At 44.9% G+C, this 21557-nt stretch overlaps 1 protein-coding gene across 1 annotated transcript; it reads left to right on the top strand.

Annotated features, from left to right (window-relative positions):
- The first annotated feature begins 1314 nt into the window (after positions 1 to 1314).
- Positions 1315 to 20578, top strand: LOC137361397 (probable G-protein coupled receptor 139). The gene is made up of 5 exons (XM_068026265.1): positions 1315 to 1548; positions 1635 to 1704; positions 2693 to 2825; positions 3050 to 3240; positions 19659 to 20578. The coding sequence occupies exons 1-5, from the start codon at positions 1315 to 1317 to the stop codon at positions 20576 to 20578; spliced, it is 1548 nt and encodes a 515-aa protein (XP_067882366.1).
- The last annotated feature ends 979 nt before the right edge of the window (positions 20579 to 21557 follow it).

Here is a 21557-nt window from a genome sequence, read left to right on the forward strand (position 1 = left end):
GACATGGACGGCCGGTGGGTCTGATACCAGTGGCTCGCTGTGCAATGTGTCTTTGGGGATCCTGCCATCTTCCATGCGGCTCACATGGACAAGCCATCTCAAGCGCCGCTGACTCAGTAGTGTGTATAAGCTGGGGATGTTGACCGCCTCGAGGACTTCTGTGTTGGAGATATGGTCCTGCCACCTGATGCCAAGTATTCTCCGGAGGCAGCGAAGATGGAATGAATTGAGACGTCGCTCTTGGCTGTCCCTATACCCTCTTTAAAATGGTACCTTTTAGTTTCTATTTCCTCTCCTCATTCTTCCTCTGAAATGTATCCCTCAAACTTCACCAATTTAAATTTCAGCTGCCACGTGCCTGCTCATGACATCATCTCTCTATGTCTCTCTGAAGTTTGCTGCTATTCTCCTCACTGTTATATTTCGACTTGTGTGTCATCTGATAACTTTGAAATGAAGCCATTTATAACTTGACATTCAACGGCATGACGATCGATTAATCCTCCACTATCAACATCCTGGAGGCTGCCATTGACCAGAAACAGAACTGGAGTCGCCATATAAATATCATCGCTACAAAAGCAGGTCAGAGGCTAGGAATCCTGTGGTGAGTGACTCACCTCCTGACTCCTCATGACCTGTACACTATACACTAACACTGTACATTTCAGGAGTGTGGTGGAATCCTCTCCACTTGCCTGGATGGGTCCAACTCCAACAACACTCAAGAAGCTCGGCACCATCCAGGACAAAGCAGCCCACTTGATTGGCACCCTATATACAAACTTACACGCTCTCGACCAACGACGCACAGTGGCAGCAGCGTTTGCCATCTACAAGACACATTGCAGCAACTCACCAAAGATCCTTTGACAGCATCTGTCAAACCGGTGACCTCCGCCACATAGAAGGACAAAGGCAGCAGATGCATGGGAAGATCACAACTTGCAAGCTTCCCTCCAAGTCACACAACATCCTGGCTTGGAGTTTATTCGCCGTTCCTTCACTGTCGCTGGGTCAAAATCCTGGAACTGCTTTCCTAACAGCACTGAGGGTACACCTACCCCACATAGACAGCAGCAGTTCAAGAAGATGGCTCACCATCACCTTCTCGACGGCAATTAAGGATGAGCAACAAATGCTGTCAAAACAGCGATGCCCACATCTCATGAACTAATAAAAGAAAACTGTATTTCAAAAGATCAGTGGCCCTAATACTGAAGCCTGTGGAACAAGACTTCATACTTTCAATCTGAAGAACAATTGCCCCCACTTCTCTTTGCACTCTCTTCCTTAGCAAACATCATAACCAAAATGTCATTGACCCTTTACTCCATCGGTTTCATTTTACCAGACACGTTTCGTAAATGTTACTTTCTCAAACATCTTGAGAAAGTCCATCTACATGACATCAACCTTGGGTTGTTCCTCAACCCTACCTGCTACTTCATCAAAGAACTTGATGAATCTGTTTATCATCGAATCATACAACAGCTCCAGCAGAGGGGCAGGCATTTATACCATTTTGTCCGTGCCAGCTCTTTGCAAGTACCACTCACCTAGTCCCACTCCTCTGGCTTTTCTCCGCAGCCCTGTTTATTTTTCTGCATAATTGCCCAATTCTCTTTTGCAAGCCACGACTGAATCAGCCTGCAGCAGCCTCTCAGACGTTTATTACAGAACCTAATCACTCGCTATGCAAAGGTTTGCTCTCATGTTGCAGTCATTTCTTTTGTCAATCACCTTAAAACGGTGCCCTCTCGTTCTCGATCCTTCCAAGAATGAGAACAGTCTCTCCCTATCTACTCTGCCCAGACAACTCTTAATTTTGAACAACTCTATAAAATCATCTCTCAAATTTCACTTCTCTAAGGAGAGCAGAACCAACTTTTCCAATCAATTCACATAACGGCATTCCCTCATTCCTATAACTATTCTATTGAATCTTCTCTGCACCCACTCAAATGCCTTCAAATGCTTCTTAAAGTGCGTTGCCCAGAACTGGGCACAATACTTCAATTGAGGGGAACCAGTTTCTCATATAGGTTTATCATCACTTCCTTGCTTTTCTACTTTATGCCCCAATTTATAAAGCTCGGGAGCTCGTATGCTTCCTTGAACATATTCTCAGCCTGCCCTTTGAACTTCACTGACTTGTGCACATATAACCCCAGGTCCCTCTGCTCCTGCAGCCCCTTTAGAATTGTACCCTTCATTTTATATTACATGTTCTCGTTCTTCCTACCAAAATAAACCAATTCACATTTCGCTGCATTAAGTCCATCCATTTTATATATATATATATATATATAAAAGAAGGGCTGCTACCACTGACTCCTGAAGATCTCCACTGCATACTTTACTACAGTCTGCACTGCTTTACGTTTCCTGTCACTCATCCAATTTCATATCCATTCCGCTGCTGCAATTTTTACAAATGTGTTCTAACTCCACCAACAAGCCTGTTATATGGCTCATTATCAAATGTTTTTTGGAAGTCCATGTATACCACATAACCCCCATAAAACCTCTCTGTTACCCCATCAAAAGACTCAAGCATTTATTATGCCATGATTTCCCAACCAGCCAATATGTCTTCCTGGAATATGGTCTCTGAATTTTCCCCCATCACTGAAATTCTGCAGACTGACCTGTAGTTAAAGGGTTTATCCCCCTCCTTTTTATTCTACAGTTTTTCATTTACAACCCTCCAGTCCACTGGCAATACTCCCATATCCAAGGAGGATCGAAGGATTCAGGCCAATGCTGCTGCTTTTTCCACATTTCCTTCCCTCAGCAACGCTCAAACATCTCCTCCAGACTGGGTAAATAGTCTACTTTATCGTTGTACAAACAGTCTATAATTAACATCAGTCTCCATGGACCCTAATTTTTCCACTGGAGGGTTTCCCTTTTCTATTAATAAGGCACTCTTATCAATGTGTTATCCCACAGTGTCAGCGGAGACATCACACCTGGCAGTAACAGGGATCAGCGGCCCTGGAGACAGGGAGAGGACAGAACAGAATCTGAGAACAATAGATTGAAGTGTTAGAAAAATGGGTCCGAATCTGAGAACAAGAGATTGGAATGTTACAACAATGGTCAGGAGTTTCTCCTGGGCCTTTGACTTTCTTTCTGCGTTTTCTGATCGGCTATCATTGGATCGCCGAATCTATTTCGTCCTTTTAACGATGCAAACGATTTATTATCCCGCCCTTGCTATTGTTGGTGTCCCTGGTAAGTGCCTTTCACAAGTAATTGATTCTATAAATTAAGCTTAACTTCAGTACTGTTCTTGTCATTTACTCCATCTTGCTTGTTGATTTAATTGTTCCTGGCAACTCTCAGTATCCAGCTGTTAGATCTTTATATTTGGTTTAACTGTATTGGTTTCTTGGCAGTTACATTTTGGGAAGACTACATCTATTGTCATCGATTTCCATCACAAATTCTGTTCCCGATCCATCCACTCCATCTCGCGCCCTGACCAAAGTCTGAGAATGAACCAGACTGTTAAAAACCTCAATGACCCTTTGTTCGAATCGCATAGCCTCTGTATCAGCAAACCTGCCAACTGCCACCTTCATAATATTGCACGTCTCCACCTTTCCGTCAGCTCATCTGCTGCATAAAACCTCATACTTGCCTTTGTCAAATCCAGTCGAATATTCCTCTGTTTTCTGGCCACCATCACAATTAAAAGCCGCCTTAAATGTCAGCTCATCCAGAACAATGCTGCTTAAATCACACCAGGTACAGTTCATCCATCACCCCCATGCTCACTAACCTATCCTGGCTCCAGGTCGGGCAATGTTACAATATTAATATACTCATTCTTGGGTGAAAATCTCTCAATGGCCTCCACCCTCCGATTAGGCCGATTCCCTTGCACATTTCCCATATTCCAGCAACTTCTTGTATTTTGATTATTTATCATTCCCTTTTTAAAGTGAATTTCCTTCCCTGTGGATCTCTCTCTGCATCAGTAGAGTCACTGGTATCGGTGCTGTGGAATCCACGCTGGTGGTCATTTCTGTTGTGGCCTGCACGCTACCCATGATGGAGAGGGTGCTAGTCCCTGAGTAACCTGCATGGACCTGCAGCAGGAACATGGTCTGAATTTGGCATCAATCAGGCGTTCTGGCAGCTTTCTAACTTGGTCTGCACTGACCACCTGTGTTCGTCACTCTCAGCTCAACAGACTATAGTTACAGTGTATCTCTGTCTGCAACATGACAAACAAATGGAGCACAGGCTGCAGTGAGGGGCTGATAAAAGTGGGAGGAGGGTGGGGGGGTGCTCTGCCCTACCCAGCCGGGTTTCCCGAGATTACTTTTCCTACCTACATATAACCCAGGAGCAGTGTGTGAGGTGACTCTGATTCAATAAGGAGGTGGTTACAGAGCTGTGCCACCTGCTACATTACGACCTGAAGCCTCACACCAGGGCGAGGACAGAGCTGCCAGTGGCCATTACGTTCACATTTTCATTGAACTTCTGTGAATCTGGATCTTTCCAGGGAGGAGCAGGCGGCATATTCAACATCTCCTAATATGTCATCCCTCGATGTACCCGGAAGGTGATGGAGGCATCCCATATGGTTTTTCAACTCAGTTGGGAGAAGCAGGATGAGAAGACCTGTAGTTTTAACAGGATGCCAGCATTCCCGCTGGGGTATGTGGCTCTGTGCAGCCTCCAAGTCAACAGGGAGAGGTACATAAACTGACATACTCTCAGTGCATGAATGTGCTGTTGGTGTGTGAACATGCCCAGTGCATCATGTTTGTGAATATCCACTAGCCTGGCAGCAGCCACAATTCCTTCACTGTGAAGTAGTCAGCCCTTCCATGCGTCGTCAGCTCTCCTTGTAAAAGGAGAAATTGTCTGCTCGGAGACAAATCCCTCTATACACGGTTCATTTTCCTCCCACCCACCATTGCCCCCACCCCATCACTCAAAATGCAAGGACATCAAGTATATAATGAGAGCAAAGCAGTCACTAAAAACATCATGGAGAAGACCATCGGCTTCCAATGCCTGAACCGTTCAGGGGAAGCCCTCCAGTACACATTGAAGCAGGTGCCCAAGTTCATTATATACATAAATGATTTGGAGGAAAGTGTAGGTGGTCTGATTAGCAAGTTTGCAGACGGCACTAAGATTGGTGGAGTAGCAGATAGTGAAGGTGACTGTCAGAGAATACAGCAGAAGATAGATAGATTGGAGAGTTGGGCAGAGAAATGGCAGATGGAGTTCAATCAGGGCAAATGCGAGGTGATGCATTTTGGAAGATCCAATTCAAGAGTGAACTAGACAGTAAATGGAAAAGTCCGGGGGAAAACTGATGTACAGAGAGATTTGGGTGTTCAGGTCCATTGTTCCCTGAAGGTGGGAACGCAGGTCAATAGAGTCGTCAAAAAGGCATACGGCATGCTTTCCTTCATCGGACGGGGTATTGAGTAGAAGGGTTGGCAGGTCATGTTCCATTTGTATAAGACTTTGGTTCGGCCATATTTGGAATACTGCGTGCAGTTCTGGTCACCACATTACCAAAAGGATGTAGATGCTTTGGAGAGGGTGCAGAGGAGGTTCACCAGGATGTTGTCTGGTATGGAGGGCGCTAGCTATGAAGAGAGGTTGAAAAGATTAGGATTATTTTCATTTGAAAGACGGAGGTTGAGGGGGGACCTGATTGAGGTGTACAAAATCATGAGAGGTATAGACAGGGTGGATAGCAAGAAGCTTTTTTTCCAGAGTGGGGGATTCAATTACTAGGGGACACGAGTTCAAAGTGAGAGGGGAAAAGTTTAGGTGCGATATGCGTGGAAAGTTCTTTCCGCAGAGGGTGGCGGGTGCCTGGAACGCGTTGCCAGCGGAGGTGGGAGACGCGGGCATGATAACGTCTTTTAAGATGTCTCTGGACAGATACATGAATGGGCAGGAAGCAAAGAGATACAGACCCTTAGAAAATCGGCGACATGTTTAGATAGAGGATATGGATTGGCGCAGGCTTGGCGGGCCGAAGGGCCTGTTCCTGTGCTGTAATTGTCTTTGTTCTTTGTTCTTTGTTCATGGTGTTCTGCTGCACCATTCATATCATTGCCATCATGAGAATACAAGTATTGCCACCAGGAATTCAGAGGGCACCTCAGAAAGAGGAGGCAGGCAGGATTTTTTTCTGGAGACCTTCCACCCGAACTGTCTATCAGAGAATTCCTGATAAGATTCTGGTTCCAAAAGGATCATGCGTCCATATAACCATACAAATTAGGAGCAGAAGTCGGCTATTCAGCCCATATAGCTTGCTCTGCCATTTAATGCTATCATATCTGATTTGTTTTCTGTCTTAAATTCCACATTCCCATTTACCCCCGATAATCTTTCGTTCCCTTTCCAAACAAGAATCTATCTTCCTCAGCTTTAAACATATTCAATTACCCCACCCCCACCACCTTCTGAGGAAGAACATTCCAAAGTCACACGACCCTCTGAGAGAAAAAACATTCTCCTCGTCTCTGTCCTAAATGGGCGGCACTTAATTTTCATCAGTGCATGCTAGTTCTGGACTCACCCACAAGAGGAAACATCCCCTCCACATTCACCCTGTCAAAACCGTTCAGGAGCTTATATACTTCAGTCAAGTCTCCCCTCACTCTTCTAAGTTCCAATGAAAACATGCCCGACCTGTCCAACATTTCCACATCAAACAACCCACTCATTCCAGGTATCAACCTAGTAAATATCCTCTGAACAGCCTCCAATGCATATGCATCCTTCCTTAAATAAGGAGACAAAAACTGTACGCAGTATTCTAACTGTTGTCTCACCAACGCCCTGCAAAACGGAAGCATAACATTCTTACTTTTATTTCCTCCCGTAATAAAAGGTCGCATTCTATTAGCCTTCTTTATTAATTGCTAAAACTGCATACTAACCTTTTGTGACTCATGCACTAGAACACCTGGATCCCTCTGCACCTCGGAATTCTGCAATCACTCCCCCTTTAAGAAATACTCTGTTTTTTTTATTCTTCCTGCCAAAGTGAACAACTTCGCATTTTCCCACATTATAATCCATCTGCCAGATTTCTTCCCCCTTCTCAACCGACCTCTAACAGTCTGCAACCTCCTTATGTCGCTTCCCACCATGGATCCCCCAATTCACCACCATTACACCCATCTGAGATGCACCATCACAGCGTCTCCTTGGTCATAATCGCGCAATAATAAACCCCCACAAAACCCTTTATATTGAAATATTTATCCAACAACATTTTCAATTATACAAACAAAACTGAACTATTTACTCTTGTGTATTCCCTCAGTGCCTGTTTTGCGGGTTCCCTCGACTTGCCTAGCGCTGCTACACAGTGCTTACCTAGTGGCTGCAGCATGGCTGGTGGAAGACAGACGACTTGCACTGGGGTCGACTGCAGATGGACTTGCAGGACGCTCTCGAGCAACTCTGGGCTTTGAGGGCTCGAATTCAGACTGCACCACATCGGCATGTGAAGCAGCAGCCTGGACTGGCTGATGGGCAACAGCAAGAACACTGGTGGAATAGCAGTGAAGGGAGAACAAATACTGACATCCTCAGAGAGGACAGCAGGTTTATGCTCCACGGAGCCACTGCCAGTAACATGGGGCAACACACCAGCAATCCTAGTAATCTACTTGGTTACAGATTGCTCGACAGCTGTGAGAGCCTGCAAAAACCTTTGAGCACTGAGATCCACAGCCATGATGGCAGCAGTCTGATCCTGCATGGCAGCAAGCATGGATCTCATGACCTCAGTCTATGCTTCCACTGTCGCACTGAAACGTTGGGTGTCTGCCGCCTGTGCTGCAGTGGAAGCTGAGACGATGGTTACCAGACGCTGTATCATGGCTGGGTTCGTGAGTGCTGTCATCGAGTTAGTGACCAATTCCACAGCAGAAAGAATGGGCTTCATGAGCCACATCCTCAGCGACACTGGAATTGGAATCCTCCATATTCCTTGATGGTGACAACAGACAGTTTGACAGGCCTGTCAATGGATAAAGTGTCTCAATGCACAAGTCCATCAGCATTCTCCTGTATGATGCTCCAACAATATTCTCAGCTGAGTCCTGTGTATTATAACTCGTTCGCGACCTTGCCCTCCTGTGAGTTGACAGACGAGCTATCATTTAACCTGGCCTGGCTGCAGCCCACGCGTTTTTTGGTGACACACCAGGTGCAGATTCTAACTCAAGACCAGCCTCCAAGATAAACGCAGTGTCAGCATTTGAATTGGTAGCTGTGAGCAACAGTCCAAGTGATGGGGTGTCACCATCAGTGCTGTGCTGATTCTCTCTCTCGGTCTCCCGGAGCTGATGTGACTGGGAAGCTGGCAGTTTTGGGTTATCATTGGGAAGTATAAAATCAGAAGGGGATGGTTGGGGTGAGGAATTGGGGTGGGATGGAATGCTGAACGTCCATGGGCCCACTATCTGCGACCTGTCCATCATCTCAGAGGGCAGGATGAGGGAGAGGTTGTGAGACCATAGCATCATCCTGAATGCTCTCATTAATGTCGGATGCTGGATGCTCTATCACAGCTGGTCACATGATGTGGAGAACCATCTCCTCCATCAGGCTCCGGGGATGAAGGTAAGCCGAGATAGTGTTGCACTGTGTTTGCGATGATTTGCCTGCCATAGCTGAATAGCTAGAAGTATGTGTGCGCAGTGAAAGGTGTGTACCCTTTAGTTAAGCAAATCTGCTGTCCGAACCTGGTCTGGCCTTCATGTGACTCCAGATGCACAGCAATGTACTTGACTCTTAACTGTCCTGCGAAATGGCCGAGCAAGGCATTGAATTGTCAAGTGAAAGCAGGGGTTGGCAACAAATGCTGGCTTCGACAACGACACCCATATCCTATGGATTTCATTTACAAAGGTCTGGGAATGGTGTTTCAGAGTTTTTCACAAGGGTCGTTGTCTCGAAGACATTTCTGGTCGTGATAATGTGCAGCTGCATGTTCACATATTTAAAGAACTGTTACTTATAAATTGTAATCTTCTACCCTTGACTGGTTTACTCTATGGTTCGAAGATAAGAATGGTGAGAAATAAGGAGACAACACTCAAAGGTCAAATTCAATGCCAATCACTTTACTAGATTCGGCAGGTATACAAATGTTAAAAACAAAACAAAACATTAGTCAGCAATACACCTGTTGACAAGACACCCATTAGTCACAAATAGGTTGCAGGGAGTCATACATAGATAAGCAACCAGTAGGCGGTCACTTCCCTGCTGATTGTTCAGTAGCTGACCAAACTATGTCCATGTTTGGAACAAGGTTGTAACGAGTTCAGGAGCTGAGTGGCCCTGATGGAAGCTAAACTGAGCGTCAGCGAGCAGATAATTGCTAAGCAAGTGCTGCTTGATAGCACTGTTGATGACCCCTTCCATCACTTATTGATGACTGAGAGTCGACAGATAGAACATTAACCTGGGCCTCTAGGTTACTAGTCTAGTGACATTACCGCGATGCCACTGCCTGCTCTGCATTTTCCAGTGCACGTGAAGTTTGTCCAAAGTTCTAACTTGACATCAAAGTGAAACATAACCTTAAAGTCAGTCTTTATTGGTCATTACTAATTTTTAAGACTTTTTTGCCTTTTTGTTAAACATTCCATCGACAACGTGTTTTTTTTTCACGAGTAATTCTGTTAATCTGTGATAAAAACAGCTTACATCTGTTAACAGGTGACCTAACCTCTGATAAGGCTTTCTGGCCTTTACGATGCATGCTGGTCAGATTCAGTTGATTCTCTGCAGATCTGTACAAAGTGACACAAGGGCAATTGGGGATAAGGAACAAATGCTCGCCTTGTCGGCGATACCTACATCCCATGAGCAGGATCAAGATAACGATAGCGTCCTCTATTTCATTTAAATTTATTGATTCTCCTAGGTTGAATATCCCCACAAATCTCAAACAGGAATCGATCAGTATGACAGACTGCAGAAACCAGACCATTCCATCCATCCGATCCGGGATGGAAATGCATTCTCTCCTGTCACAGGTCAGACAGCAGAAACCAGGCCATTGCATCCATTCCATTCGGAATAGAAAACCATTCTCATCTGTCACAGGTCAGACCGCCGAGACCAGGCAATTCCATCCATCAGATCCAGGAGAGTAAACATACTCAACTGTCAAAGGTCATACAGCAGAGATCAGGCCATTCCATACATCCGATTCGGGATAGAAAATCATTCTCACCTGTCACAGCTCAGACATCAGAGACCAGGTGATTGCATCCATCCAAACCAGGATATCCGAACATTCAAATTAGGATCAGCAGTAGTCCAATGACCCGTCGAGCCTGCTGCACCATTCAATAAGTTCATGGCTGAACTGTTTGCTCCACAGTGTCACCTGCCACTGATAATCGTGCACTCCCGTGCTTAACGAGAATCCATTTGTCTCTGCCTTAAAAATATTCAACCACTCTGCTTCCACTGCCTTTTGAGTGAAATCCAAAGGCTCAACGACCCTCTGAGAGAAAAAGAAAAATCTCCTCAACGTTGTCTTAAATGGAGATCCCTTATTTTTAAACTGTGACTCCTAGTTTGAGATTCTCCCACAAGCAAAAACACCGTTTCCACATCCACCCTGTCAATACCTCTCAGGATCTTATATGTTTCAGTCATGTCGCCTCTTCCTATTCCAAATTCCAGCGGATACAAGCCTAGCCTGTCCAATCTTTTCCCGTAAGACTGGCCACCAATTCCAGGTATTAGTCTAGTAAACCTTATCTGTACTGCCTCCAACGCATTTACATCCTTCCTTAAATGAGGAGACCAGTGTTGTACACAGTAATCCAGATGTGGTCTCACCAATGCCCTGTGTAGCCGAAGCATAACCTCCCTCCTTATGCATTCAATTCACCTCACGATAAACAATAACATTCTATTAGCTTTCCTAATTATGTGCTGTACCTGTACACTAATTATTTGCGATTCCTGCACTAGAACACCAAGATCCCTGTCCATCTCAGAGCTCTGCAATCTTTCAGCATTTAGATAATATGGTTCTTTGACATTCTTCCTACCAAAGTGGACATTTTTGCACTTTCCCATATTATACTCCATTTGCCAGTTCTGTGCCCACTCATTAACCTATCTATGTCTCTTTGCAGCTACCTTGTGTCTTTTCCACAATGCACTTTACTCCCTATCTTTGTGTCATCTGCAAATTTAACAACCATACCTTTGGCCCCTTCATCTAAGTAATTTATATAAATCGTAAAAAGTTGATGCCCCAGCACAGACCCCCATGGCACTCCACTCGTTATATCTTTCCATCCAGAAAATGACCTATTTATGCCTACTCTCTTTTAACTGTTAGCTACCCAAAATTCTATCCATGGCACTATGTTACCCCCTGCAACATGACCTTTTTCCCCCATGCAGTAGCATTTGATGTGGCACCTTTTCAAATGCGTTCTGGAAAGCTGAGGACAATACATCACAGGTTCCACTTTATCCACAGCACATGTAACACTCAGCTTTCACAAAACCATGTTGAGTCTGCCTGATAAGCTTGAATTTTCCTAAATACCCTTCGCTTACATATTTAATAATACCTTCTCTGACATTTTCCCCAAGGAAGATGTTAAGCTACCTGGCCTTTAGGTTCCTGCTTTCTGCCTCCAACCCTTTTTGAATAAAGGAGCTACATTCATTATTCTCCAATCTAAAGGAACCTTCCCCGAATATAAGTAATTTTGGAAAATTAAAACCAACGCATAAATCATTCTCCCCTGACACAGACCAGGCAGCAGAGTCCAGGTCATTCCATGCAATCAATCCGGGGACAGAAAACGCATTCTCACCTGTTACAGTTCAGACAGCAGATACCAGGCCATTCCATCCATCAGATCCTGTATCGAAGACCATTCTCACCTGTAACCGGTCAGAAAGCAGAGACCAGACCACTGACTCCTGACTTGTGCCTTGCTGATGGTGGACACGATTTGGGGAGTCAGGAGGTGAGTTACTGGCCACAGTCTTCCTTGCGTCTGACTTGCTCGTGTAGCCAAAGTATTTAATGGCTACTCCAGTTCAGTTTCTGGTTAAGGGTAACCCCCAGGATCTTGATAATGGGGGATTCAGCGATAGTAATGCCTTTGAATGTCAAGGGGACATGGTTAGATTCTCTCTTGCTGGAGTTGCTCATTGCCTGGTACTTTTGTGGTGCGAATATTACTGGACAGTTATCAAACAAACCTGCATATTGTACAGGTCTTGTTGCATTTCTACACGGACTGATGAAGCAGCAGAGGATGGTTGAGCCCAGGGTACTACCCTGAGGAACTCCTGCAGCGATGTCCTGGAGCTGAGATGATTGAACTGCAACAACCATCTTTCTTTGTGCTCGGACCGACACAAACCGTTGCAGAGTTTTCCCCTTGATTCCCATTGACTCCAGCTTTGCTCGGGCTCCTTCATGCCGTACTCAGTCCCAACAGTAACCCCTAGGGAACTCCAATAAAAACCTTCCTATCGGCCGGAAAAGATCCATTAACCAATACTTTTTGTTTCCTGTCAGTTTTCCAATCCCTTTTATTCCATGAGCTATATCTTTGTTCACATGTCTGTTGTGTGTCACTGTATCAAATGCCTTTTGGAAGTCCAGGTACACCACATCAACTGCATTGCCTTCATACACCCACTCTCTTTCCTCCTAAAAAAAAACTCTTGCAAGTTACTTAAAATGGTTTTCCCTAAAGAATTCCATACTGTCTTTCCATAGGTATCCCTCATTTGTCCATGCGACTATTCATTTTTTCACAAATTATTGTTTCAATAAATTTCCCCTCTACCAATGTTAAACTGACTGACTGCAGTTCCTGGGCTTATCTTGTTACGACTGACCGCTCAAGTATATATATATCCAATCAAATTAGACTGTTCTCATTGCGTGAGCAATACACTGTTAAATCATTCCCGGCGTTCTGCAGATCGCCTAACATATCACTTTAAACTTTCTAAATTAAAGACATCTAAAGCCGAATTGAACTATCTGGCAAACTCCGAATGAGGCAAACCAGACCAGATATCTTTAGACCAACAAATTAACTGTTTATCAGAAAAACTAAACTCTTAAACACTACTAACATATAAACAGCATTAGAAAACAGCTTTCTTTGTGATTTGCACTTCCCGATTATTAATTCTCTGATTAAAGCCCACTTGCAGTATTCCAGGTTCCAATGAGGAAAGAAAAATGACCAACATCCAAAACTTCAACTCCTCCTTCATCCAGCGAGGACATCTGCAGATTAACAAATTGCAAATACTTTGATGAATTAATTTTGCTTTCGAATATTGAGGGGTGAAAAAGTGATCAGTCTAAAATTCACCTTCCTTCAGTTTAAATTATCAGTGATCTCTGTTCCTTTCCTGCTCATGCTGTCTGTCTCTCTGTCTCTCAAAAGCTGGTTTTTCAGCTAGTTTCAAAAATTAATCGTCATATTTTATCTCGATTCTACAGTCTCTGAATGGCTGTTGCAAAACCTACTCGGAAACAGGCTATTTTAGATCTAGTAATATGCAATGTGGTAGGATTAATAAGAAATATCATGATTATCGTCCTCCAGGGGGTAGCAGTCACAACATGGTAGAAATTCTAATGCAGTTTGAGGACGAGCAATTTGGGTTTCAGACCAGTGTCCCCAACTTAAACAAGAGCAATTACAGAGGTATTGAGAAAGAGTTGTCTAAAACAGGCTGGGAAAATAGACTAAGGGGAAGATAAGTGGATGAGAAGTGGCAGACATTTTACCAGATATGTCATAACGCTCAGCAAAAAATAATCAAGGTCAAAAAGAAGACTCGATGAGAAGGATGAACCACCCGTGGTTAACAAAGGCGGTCAAGGAGAGTATCCCATCAAAAACTAAGGCATACAAAGTGGCAACAACTAGTGGTACGCAAGAGGATTGGGAATCTTTTAAGGAACCAGCAGCGGATGCCTAAAAAGCTAATTAAGACGGAGAAAATTGATTATGAAAGCAAATTGGCAATAAATATAAAAAAACAAACAACAAGAACTTCTATATAAGAAGAAAGGGAGTCGCTAAAGTGAGCGTGGGACCCTTGGAGGATGTGACTGGTGAATTGATAATGGGGAACAGGGAAATGGCAGAATATTTAAACCAATATTTTGCATTGGAATTGACGATGGGGGGCACTACAAACACCCCACAGATATCAGATAAGCAAAGAGCTAATGGGAGTAAAGATCTTGTAACAGTCTCTTTCACGACGGCAAAGTATTTGACCAGCTAATTGGACTAAAGGCAAACAAGTCGCCAGGACCTGATGTGCTTCATCCAAGGGTTTTAAAGGAAGGAACTGCAATGAAAGAGGAGGCAGTGGTCGAAATATTCCAGAACTCACTGGATTCCAGGAGGGTCCCAGCGGATTGGAAAACCGCTAATGTGACGCGCCTGTTCAAGAAGGGAGGGAGACAAAAAGCAGGAAACTATAGGCCAGTCAGCCTAACATCGGTCATTGGGAAAATGCTAGAGTTCATTATTAAGGAAGAAATTGCAGACATTTAGAAAAGCTTAAAGCAATCAAACAGAGTCAACATGGTTTGAGAAAGGGAAATCATGTTTGACACTTTTGTTAGAGTGGTTTGAGGATATAACAAGCAGAATGTATAAAGGGAACCAGGAGATGTAGTGTATTTGGATTTGCAGAAGGCATCCGATAAGTTGCCACAGAAAAGATTATTGCACAAGAGAGGAACTCACGGTATTGGGCGTCATATATTAGCATGAACTGAGGATTTGTTAACGCACAGTAGACAGAGAGTGGGGATTAATGGGTCTTTTTCAAGGTGGAAAGACGTAAGTAGTGGAGGGCAGCAAGGATCAGTCCTAAGGTCTCAATTATTCACTATTTGTATTAATGACTTGGAGGAGGGGTCAGAGTGTAAGACATCCAAATTTGCTGATAATCCAAAAACAGGTGGGAGGGCATCTTGTGATGCGGACATAAGGAATTTGCAAGGGGATATAGTTAGGTAGAGTGAGTGGGCAAAAACTTGGCAGATGCTTTAGAAACCTTTCCAGAACATACTCGAGGAACTCCTTCCCCTTTCTGACCTCTACACTACTGCTCCTCCAGTCTACATTTGGATAATTAAAGTCTTCCTTGATAACTACTCCATAATCCCTGCATCTCTCTGAAAAACAGACACAACAAATATCTTTTCATGAACACTTTTACTCAACGACACGTTGAATTCACACTTGTGTATTCCATAGTGCCTGTATTAAGGGTTCCCTCAAATTGCCTAGTGCTCCTGCACGGTGCTACCCCAGTGGCTGCAGAATGGTTGGTGTAAGGCTGCTGACTTTCACTGAGGGAGGTTGTAGATGGTCTTGCATGACTCCCTCGAGCAGCTCTGGGTCTTGACGTCTCGCATTCGGACGACATTAGTTCCCCATGGTCAGCAGCAGCCTGAGCTGGTTTATGGGTATCAGCAAAAACACTGGTGGAGTATCAGTGAAGGAAGACAAATTCTGCCAGCCTAAGAGCGGACAGCAGGTTCGTGCTCCACGGAGCCACTGCCTGTCCCACGGAGCGATACCTCAGAAATCCGATTAATCCTCTGGATCTCTGAGTGCTGGACTGCGGTGAGAGCCTTAAAACCCCTTTGACAACTGAGATCCACTGCCATAATGGAAGCACTAAGATCCTGCATGGCAGCAAGCATGGATCTTATGACCTCGGTCTGACATTCCACTGCAACACCGAGACGTTGAGTGTCTGCCACCTGTGCTGCAGTGGAAACTGCGACAATGATCACCAGACGCTGTATCAAGGCTGGGTCCGCTGGTGCTGTCATGGACTTAGTGACCACTTCCACTAGGGAAAGAATGGGCTTCAAGCTCTGTGCAATGTCCTGTGCCCTGTTGGAGTCGGACTCCTCTAAGTTCCTAAACAGTGACAACAGACTGTCTGACAGGACTGTCAATGGACAAAGTATCTCAGTGGACATGTCTATCAGCATTTTTCTGTCTGTTGCCCCATTAAATTTCTCATCTTAAGTGAGCTGGCACATGCAATCACCACGTGCAGGTCCCGACTCTATTCCAACCTCGACGGTACACGCAGTGTAAATATTTTAGCAGGTGGTTGTGAGTCCCGGACCTGCTAATGGATATTCACCATCAGTGCTGTACTGCTGCTCTCTCTTTCTCTCTCTCTCTCTGTCCCTGAGAGCTGCTGTGACTGGGAAGCTGGCAGTTTTAGGTTATTATTGGGAAGTATATCATCAGAAGGGGAGGATTGGGGTGAGGTTTTGGGGATTGGATGGAAAGCAGGAGATCCAGGTACCGCCAACTGCAGCTTGTACATCATATCAGACAGCAAGATGAGGGGGAGCTAGGAGTTAAGAGACGTCATAAGGAAAGAACGTTGCATCACCCTTGAAGCTACCAGCCAGCTTCACACACAGTTAGGATCCTGTTAAGCTTATAGTCACCCAGCTTACAGTGCGGGTCACCCTGGGCGGCATGTATAATTCATGGCAATGAGGAGGCAGCAGGAAGTTTTGTGTGTCACCAGGAACAGGCACGGGCAGATCATGAATCACAAACCCTAGGTCTGAAAAGAAGGACAAATCTGATTTTTCCTGTTTCTCACCTTTTTCATTGTTTTCCATTTTCTCTTTCACCCTGTCTCACACTCTCACTTTTTCAGTTTCGGTCTGGCTCATAGAATCAGAGACAATGCAGCATAGAAGGAGGCTATTCGGCCCATTGTGTCAGTGTTGTCGCTTTGAAATATTATCTAATCAATTCTACTCCCCTGCTCTTTCCCCAGACTCCTGCATTTTTATCCTTTTCAAGTTTTTGCCAAATTCACTTTTGCAAGATATTTTTGAATCTGTTTCCACCATATAGCCTGACAATGAATTCTAAACCCAATAACTCACAGCGTAAGAACATTTTCCGCATTTCCCCTCAGTGTCTTTGCCAATTAACATCAAACTGTGTCTTAATATTGCACTTTCTGACACTGGAAACCTTTTCACCTTAATTACACAATCAAGACTCTTCGTGATTTTGAATTTCTATATTTAATCTCCCTTTATCCTTCACTGCTCCACAGAGGACAAAGAATAAAATAACAGAAAATGTCGGAAATAGTACTGATGATAGGTCACATATCTGAAACAATAACTCTGTTTAAGTCACCACAGATGCTGCCAGAACTGCTGAGTATTTCCAGCACTTTCTGTTTTACCTTATGTATTTTCTGTGCGAATTAAAATTTTAGAAGATTGAAGCCATTGTTTTCAGTCCCCATTGCACACACCATTAACAGCTACCGACTTTATCCCTCTCCCTGGCTACTGTGTGAGACTAAAGCAGACTGTTTACAAACCTGGTGTCATGTTTGACCCCAAGATGATCTTCCGACCACGTATATGCACTTTCACTAAAATGGCCTATCCCCACGTCAGTTACATCGCCTGACTTTGTTTCTCTCGCAGCTCCTCTGCTTCAAACCCTCATTCAAGTATTCGTTACCACCAAGACGTCTGCAGTACTGAAAGTGACCACCTCTCCTGGTGCTCGTGCCGATACTGATGAGCTGCCAGTTCTCTGATTGGCCAGCAGCTGTTGGAGGTGGGATCCTCATCTTGAAAGGGACTTGGATCCCAGCATAAGACATTTAGACAAAAAAAACGCACGATCGCTTTGGGGCGAGGTGGGGGTGGGTGGCACGAAAAGGCCGAGGTTCTGTTAACCCCGCCTGTCTGGCCCGCTGCTAAGAGCCACGCCTGCAACACATGTCCAGCCCCATATCACGGAAATAGCCTCCTGTCCCACAACACACTAACATACCTATGTTGATCTTATATTGGCCTCTTGTGCATCCCTGATTTTAATCTCGTCACCACTGGTGGTAGTACCTTCAGTTGTATGGGCCCGAAGCTCTGTAAAACCATCTCCGCGCCTCTCCAGCTAACTTTATGTCTTTAAAACACTCCTTGAAGCATATTTCTTTGATCCAGCTTTTGGTCATCATATCTACAATCTCCTTATGTACCTCGGTATCTTATTTTGTTATATAATGCGCCTATGAAACATCTTGGGACTTTTTACGACATTAAAGGTGCTGTAGAAATACAATTTGTGGTTATTGTTTCTGCCCAGTCCATCACCCTGTTTGTGCCCTCAAGAATTCTATTACTATCTTGCTCGCTCATCACTAGACTTCCACACTTCATGAGTTCTGAAAATTGCAACATTGTGAACTGTAGCCTGCTCCCTCGGTAACCTGTGGCCCATGGATGGGCCCTGGCAGCAAAGATGATTCTCCCTGAAACACCCCCAAACTAAGCGAGTACCATCACCCATTTTCCAGGGGTTACCGCACTGGCACTGGCAATACCAGACAACTCACCTGGGGTATGGGACTCCAAGGCTGCTCCTGTCCCAAGTCTGGTGTAATAGCAACAGTAGTCCCTGCTCCCTGGCTATCCCCTGCTGCAACACTTGATTTAAGTCGGGTCCGGGACTCTAACAATGGGCCTGGTCCCAGACCTGTTGTGTTACCGGCACTGGCTCCGATCAGCTGACTGTGCGTGGTGTCATCGCCAGACTTACCTATGTGTCTCGGGCACTATGGGTCAAGGGTGTAATACTGGCAGTTCCACTGCTCTCAGTGGCGTTGCTGATACTAGTGAGCAGCTGGCCATGATTGTTCAGCAGCTTTGGCAGATGGGATTCCCATCCTTTAAGGGATGTGGACCACGACACCAGGCAGTTAATTGCTGAAGAGCCACACGGAGTGTAGGCTCTGAATTTCTATGACAGGGTACGCTCATATTTTCTGCCCGCCGTCAGGAACCCCACTGGCTCCACTGAATTCAGCTCCCTGTCTCCAGCAGCAATTCCTGTCACTGGGAAAATAATTCACTGCACACTGAATACAACAACAAATGTGCAATTGTCATCCTAAACTCCTTGAAACTGCTGTTTTCACTCCCAACCTGGAGTAAAATATCCTGACAAATTCCCTTGTTTAGCTTTATCTTCGTGACGATTGAGAATATTTGTTTCATTGATTTTTCAGTGGACTCATTCCACAGTTGAGGGAATCTCTCAGGCAGTCCAACATTTAATTTCCTGCTCAAGAGCGATGTGCAACAGACGTTGCAAATCTGAAATAAAAACCGAAAATGCTGGATATATTCATCAGGTCTGGCAGCACCTGTGGAGAGAGAAACACAGTTAATGTTTCATGTCAATGACCCTTCATCAGAACTGGGAGAGATTAGAAATGGATCAGATTTTAAACCAGACAGGGACGTGAGGGAGGGGAAGGATTATGATTAACATTGATTTTAACATTTCAGTCTCATCCGGAACAGTTTTAGTTCCTGTATTCCATCCCCGTGTGTAATTTTCATTTAATCTCTCCTGCCTTCCACCCTATTCCAACACTTCTCTTGTTCTTTCAGCTTCGATCATTTCAGTACATCACTGGATACAGGAACATACTTTAAATCTCAATTAGGCCTCAAGAAAACTGGTAACTTTGCTCCTAGACTGATGTATAATTACTCTATTTATTCCCTTTCCTGACAGTTAACTTGCTGACGATTGGGATCTTATCTCGGGGAAAATGCGGGCTCTCCAAATGTGTCACTCGCTACCTGGTAGCCTTGGCAGCGGCGGATCTACTGGTCATTTTCCTGGATGTGATATTGAGACACATTCCCATTGTTTATCCGGAACAGTTTCAGTTCCTGTATTCCATCCCCGTGTGTAATATTCACGCCATCCTGCTTTACGCAGCCACAGACTGTTCTGTCTGGTTCACCGTCAATTTCACTTTCGATCGATTTGTGGCGATTTGTTGCCAGAAGCTGAAAAGGAAATATTGCAGCGAGAAAACGGCGGCTGTGGTTCTGGGAACAGTGATTGTGCTGAGCTGTTTAAAGAACATCTTCTGGTATTTTATGTTCACAGGTCGGTATTTGCTGTGGAACATCCCATGGTTTTGTGATGCAGCAGAGCATGCTCGGAATTCTCGTGTCTGGGGAACAATCGAGTTCCTCCATTACATTCTAACACCGTTTGTCCCATTTATGGTGATTCTGCTGCTCAATGCTGTCACCGTCAGACACATTTTAGTGAGCAGTAGAGGACGCAGGAGACTCCGGGATCATACCAGTGGGGAGAGACGCAAAGACCCAGAGATGGATAGCCGAAGAAAATCCATCATTTTACTGTTAATTATCTCGGCAAATTTCATTCTGTTATGGGCAGTGTTAATGGTGTTTTCGATATGGAGCCGTATGTGGTATTTAGGTTATCAGTCTATATTTCTACCGGCGTTTCTGCGGGAATTGGGCTTCATGCTACAGCTGCTGAGCTGCTGCACAAACACTGCGTTTTATGTCGTGACCCAGACTCAGTTCAGAGTGCAGTTGAAGAATGTGCTGAAATATCGCTTTACTCCAATTTTTAAATTCATTCAATGTTGTGATGAGTGCATGAGATAGAGACAGACCCGTTGTCGGTTCGAGAGGGAAATGCAGGGTGTGTGTGAGAGAGAATCGGGCAGGGAGTGGGTGAGAGAGCGACAGACAGGGAGCGTGTGCGAAAGAGACAGACAGAGAGTTTGTGAGAGAGACCGTTTGGGAATGTGTGGGAGAGAGAGAGACAGACAGGGATGCAGTGTGAGGGAGAAAGACAAGGTGTGTGTGTGAGAGAGACAGACAGGGAGTGTAGGTGAGCGAGACAGTCGGGGAGTGTGTGAGAAATAGACAGCCAGGAAGTGAGTTTGAAGGAGAAAGACAGGGTGTGTGTGAGAAAGAGAGAGTCAGACAGGGAGTAGTGTGAGAGTGACAGAGAGGGAGTAACTGTGAATAAGAAAGACAGGGTGTGTCTGTGAGAGAGACAGACAGAGACACTAGGTGAGGGAGACAGACAGTGAGTGTTTGTGTGTGAGAGAGAGAGACAGACAGGGAGTGTGTGTGAGAGGCAGAGACAGACAGGGAGAGTGTGAGAGAGACAGATAGGAATTGTGTGAGAGAGGGAAACAGACAGGGAGTGCGTGAGAGACTGATAGTGAGAGTGTGGGAGAGACAGACAGGGACTGTGCGTGTGAGAGTGAGGTACAGTGTGTGTGAGAGAGACTGACATGTTTTGTGTGTGAGAGAGAGGCTGTGAGGCAGTGTGTGTGAGAGACAGACAGGGTGTGTGTGTGACAGATGCAGACAGGCAGTAATTGAGACAGAGGCAGGCAGGCATTGTATGTGGGAGAGTCAGAGGTTGTGTGTGTGTGTGATAGAGGCAGTCAGGCCGTGCGTGAGAGACAGACAGTACATGTGAGAGATTTAGGAAAGGAGTGTGTGTGACTGAGGCAGAGGTGTGTGTGAGAGAGAGACACACAGGGTGTGTGTGTGACAGATGCAGACAGGCAGTAATTGAGACAGAGGCAGACAGGCATTGTATGTGGGAGAGACAGAGGTTGTGTGT

Source organism: Heterodontus francisci, unplaced genomic scaffold (assembly GCF_036365525.1).
Source record: "Heterodontus francisci isolate sHetFra1 unplaced genomic scaffold, sHetFra1.hap1 HAP1_SCAFFOLD_49_2, whole genome shotgun sequence".
Taxonomy (NCBI): Eukaryota; Metazoa; Chordata; class Chondrichthyes; order Heterodontiformes; family Heterodontidae; genus Heterodontus; species Heterodontus francisci.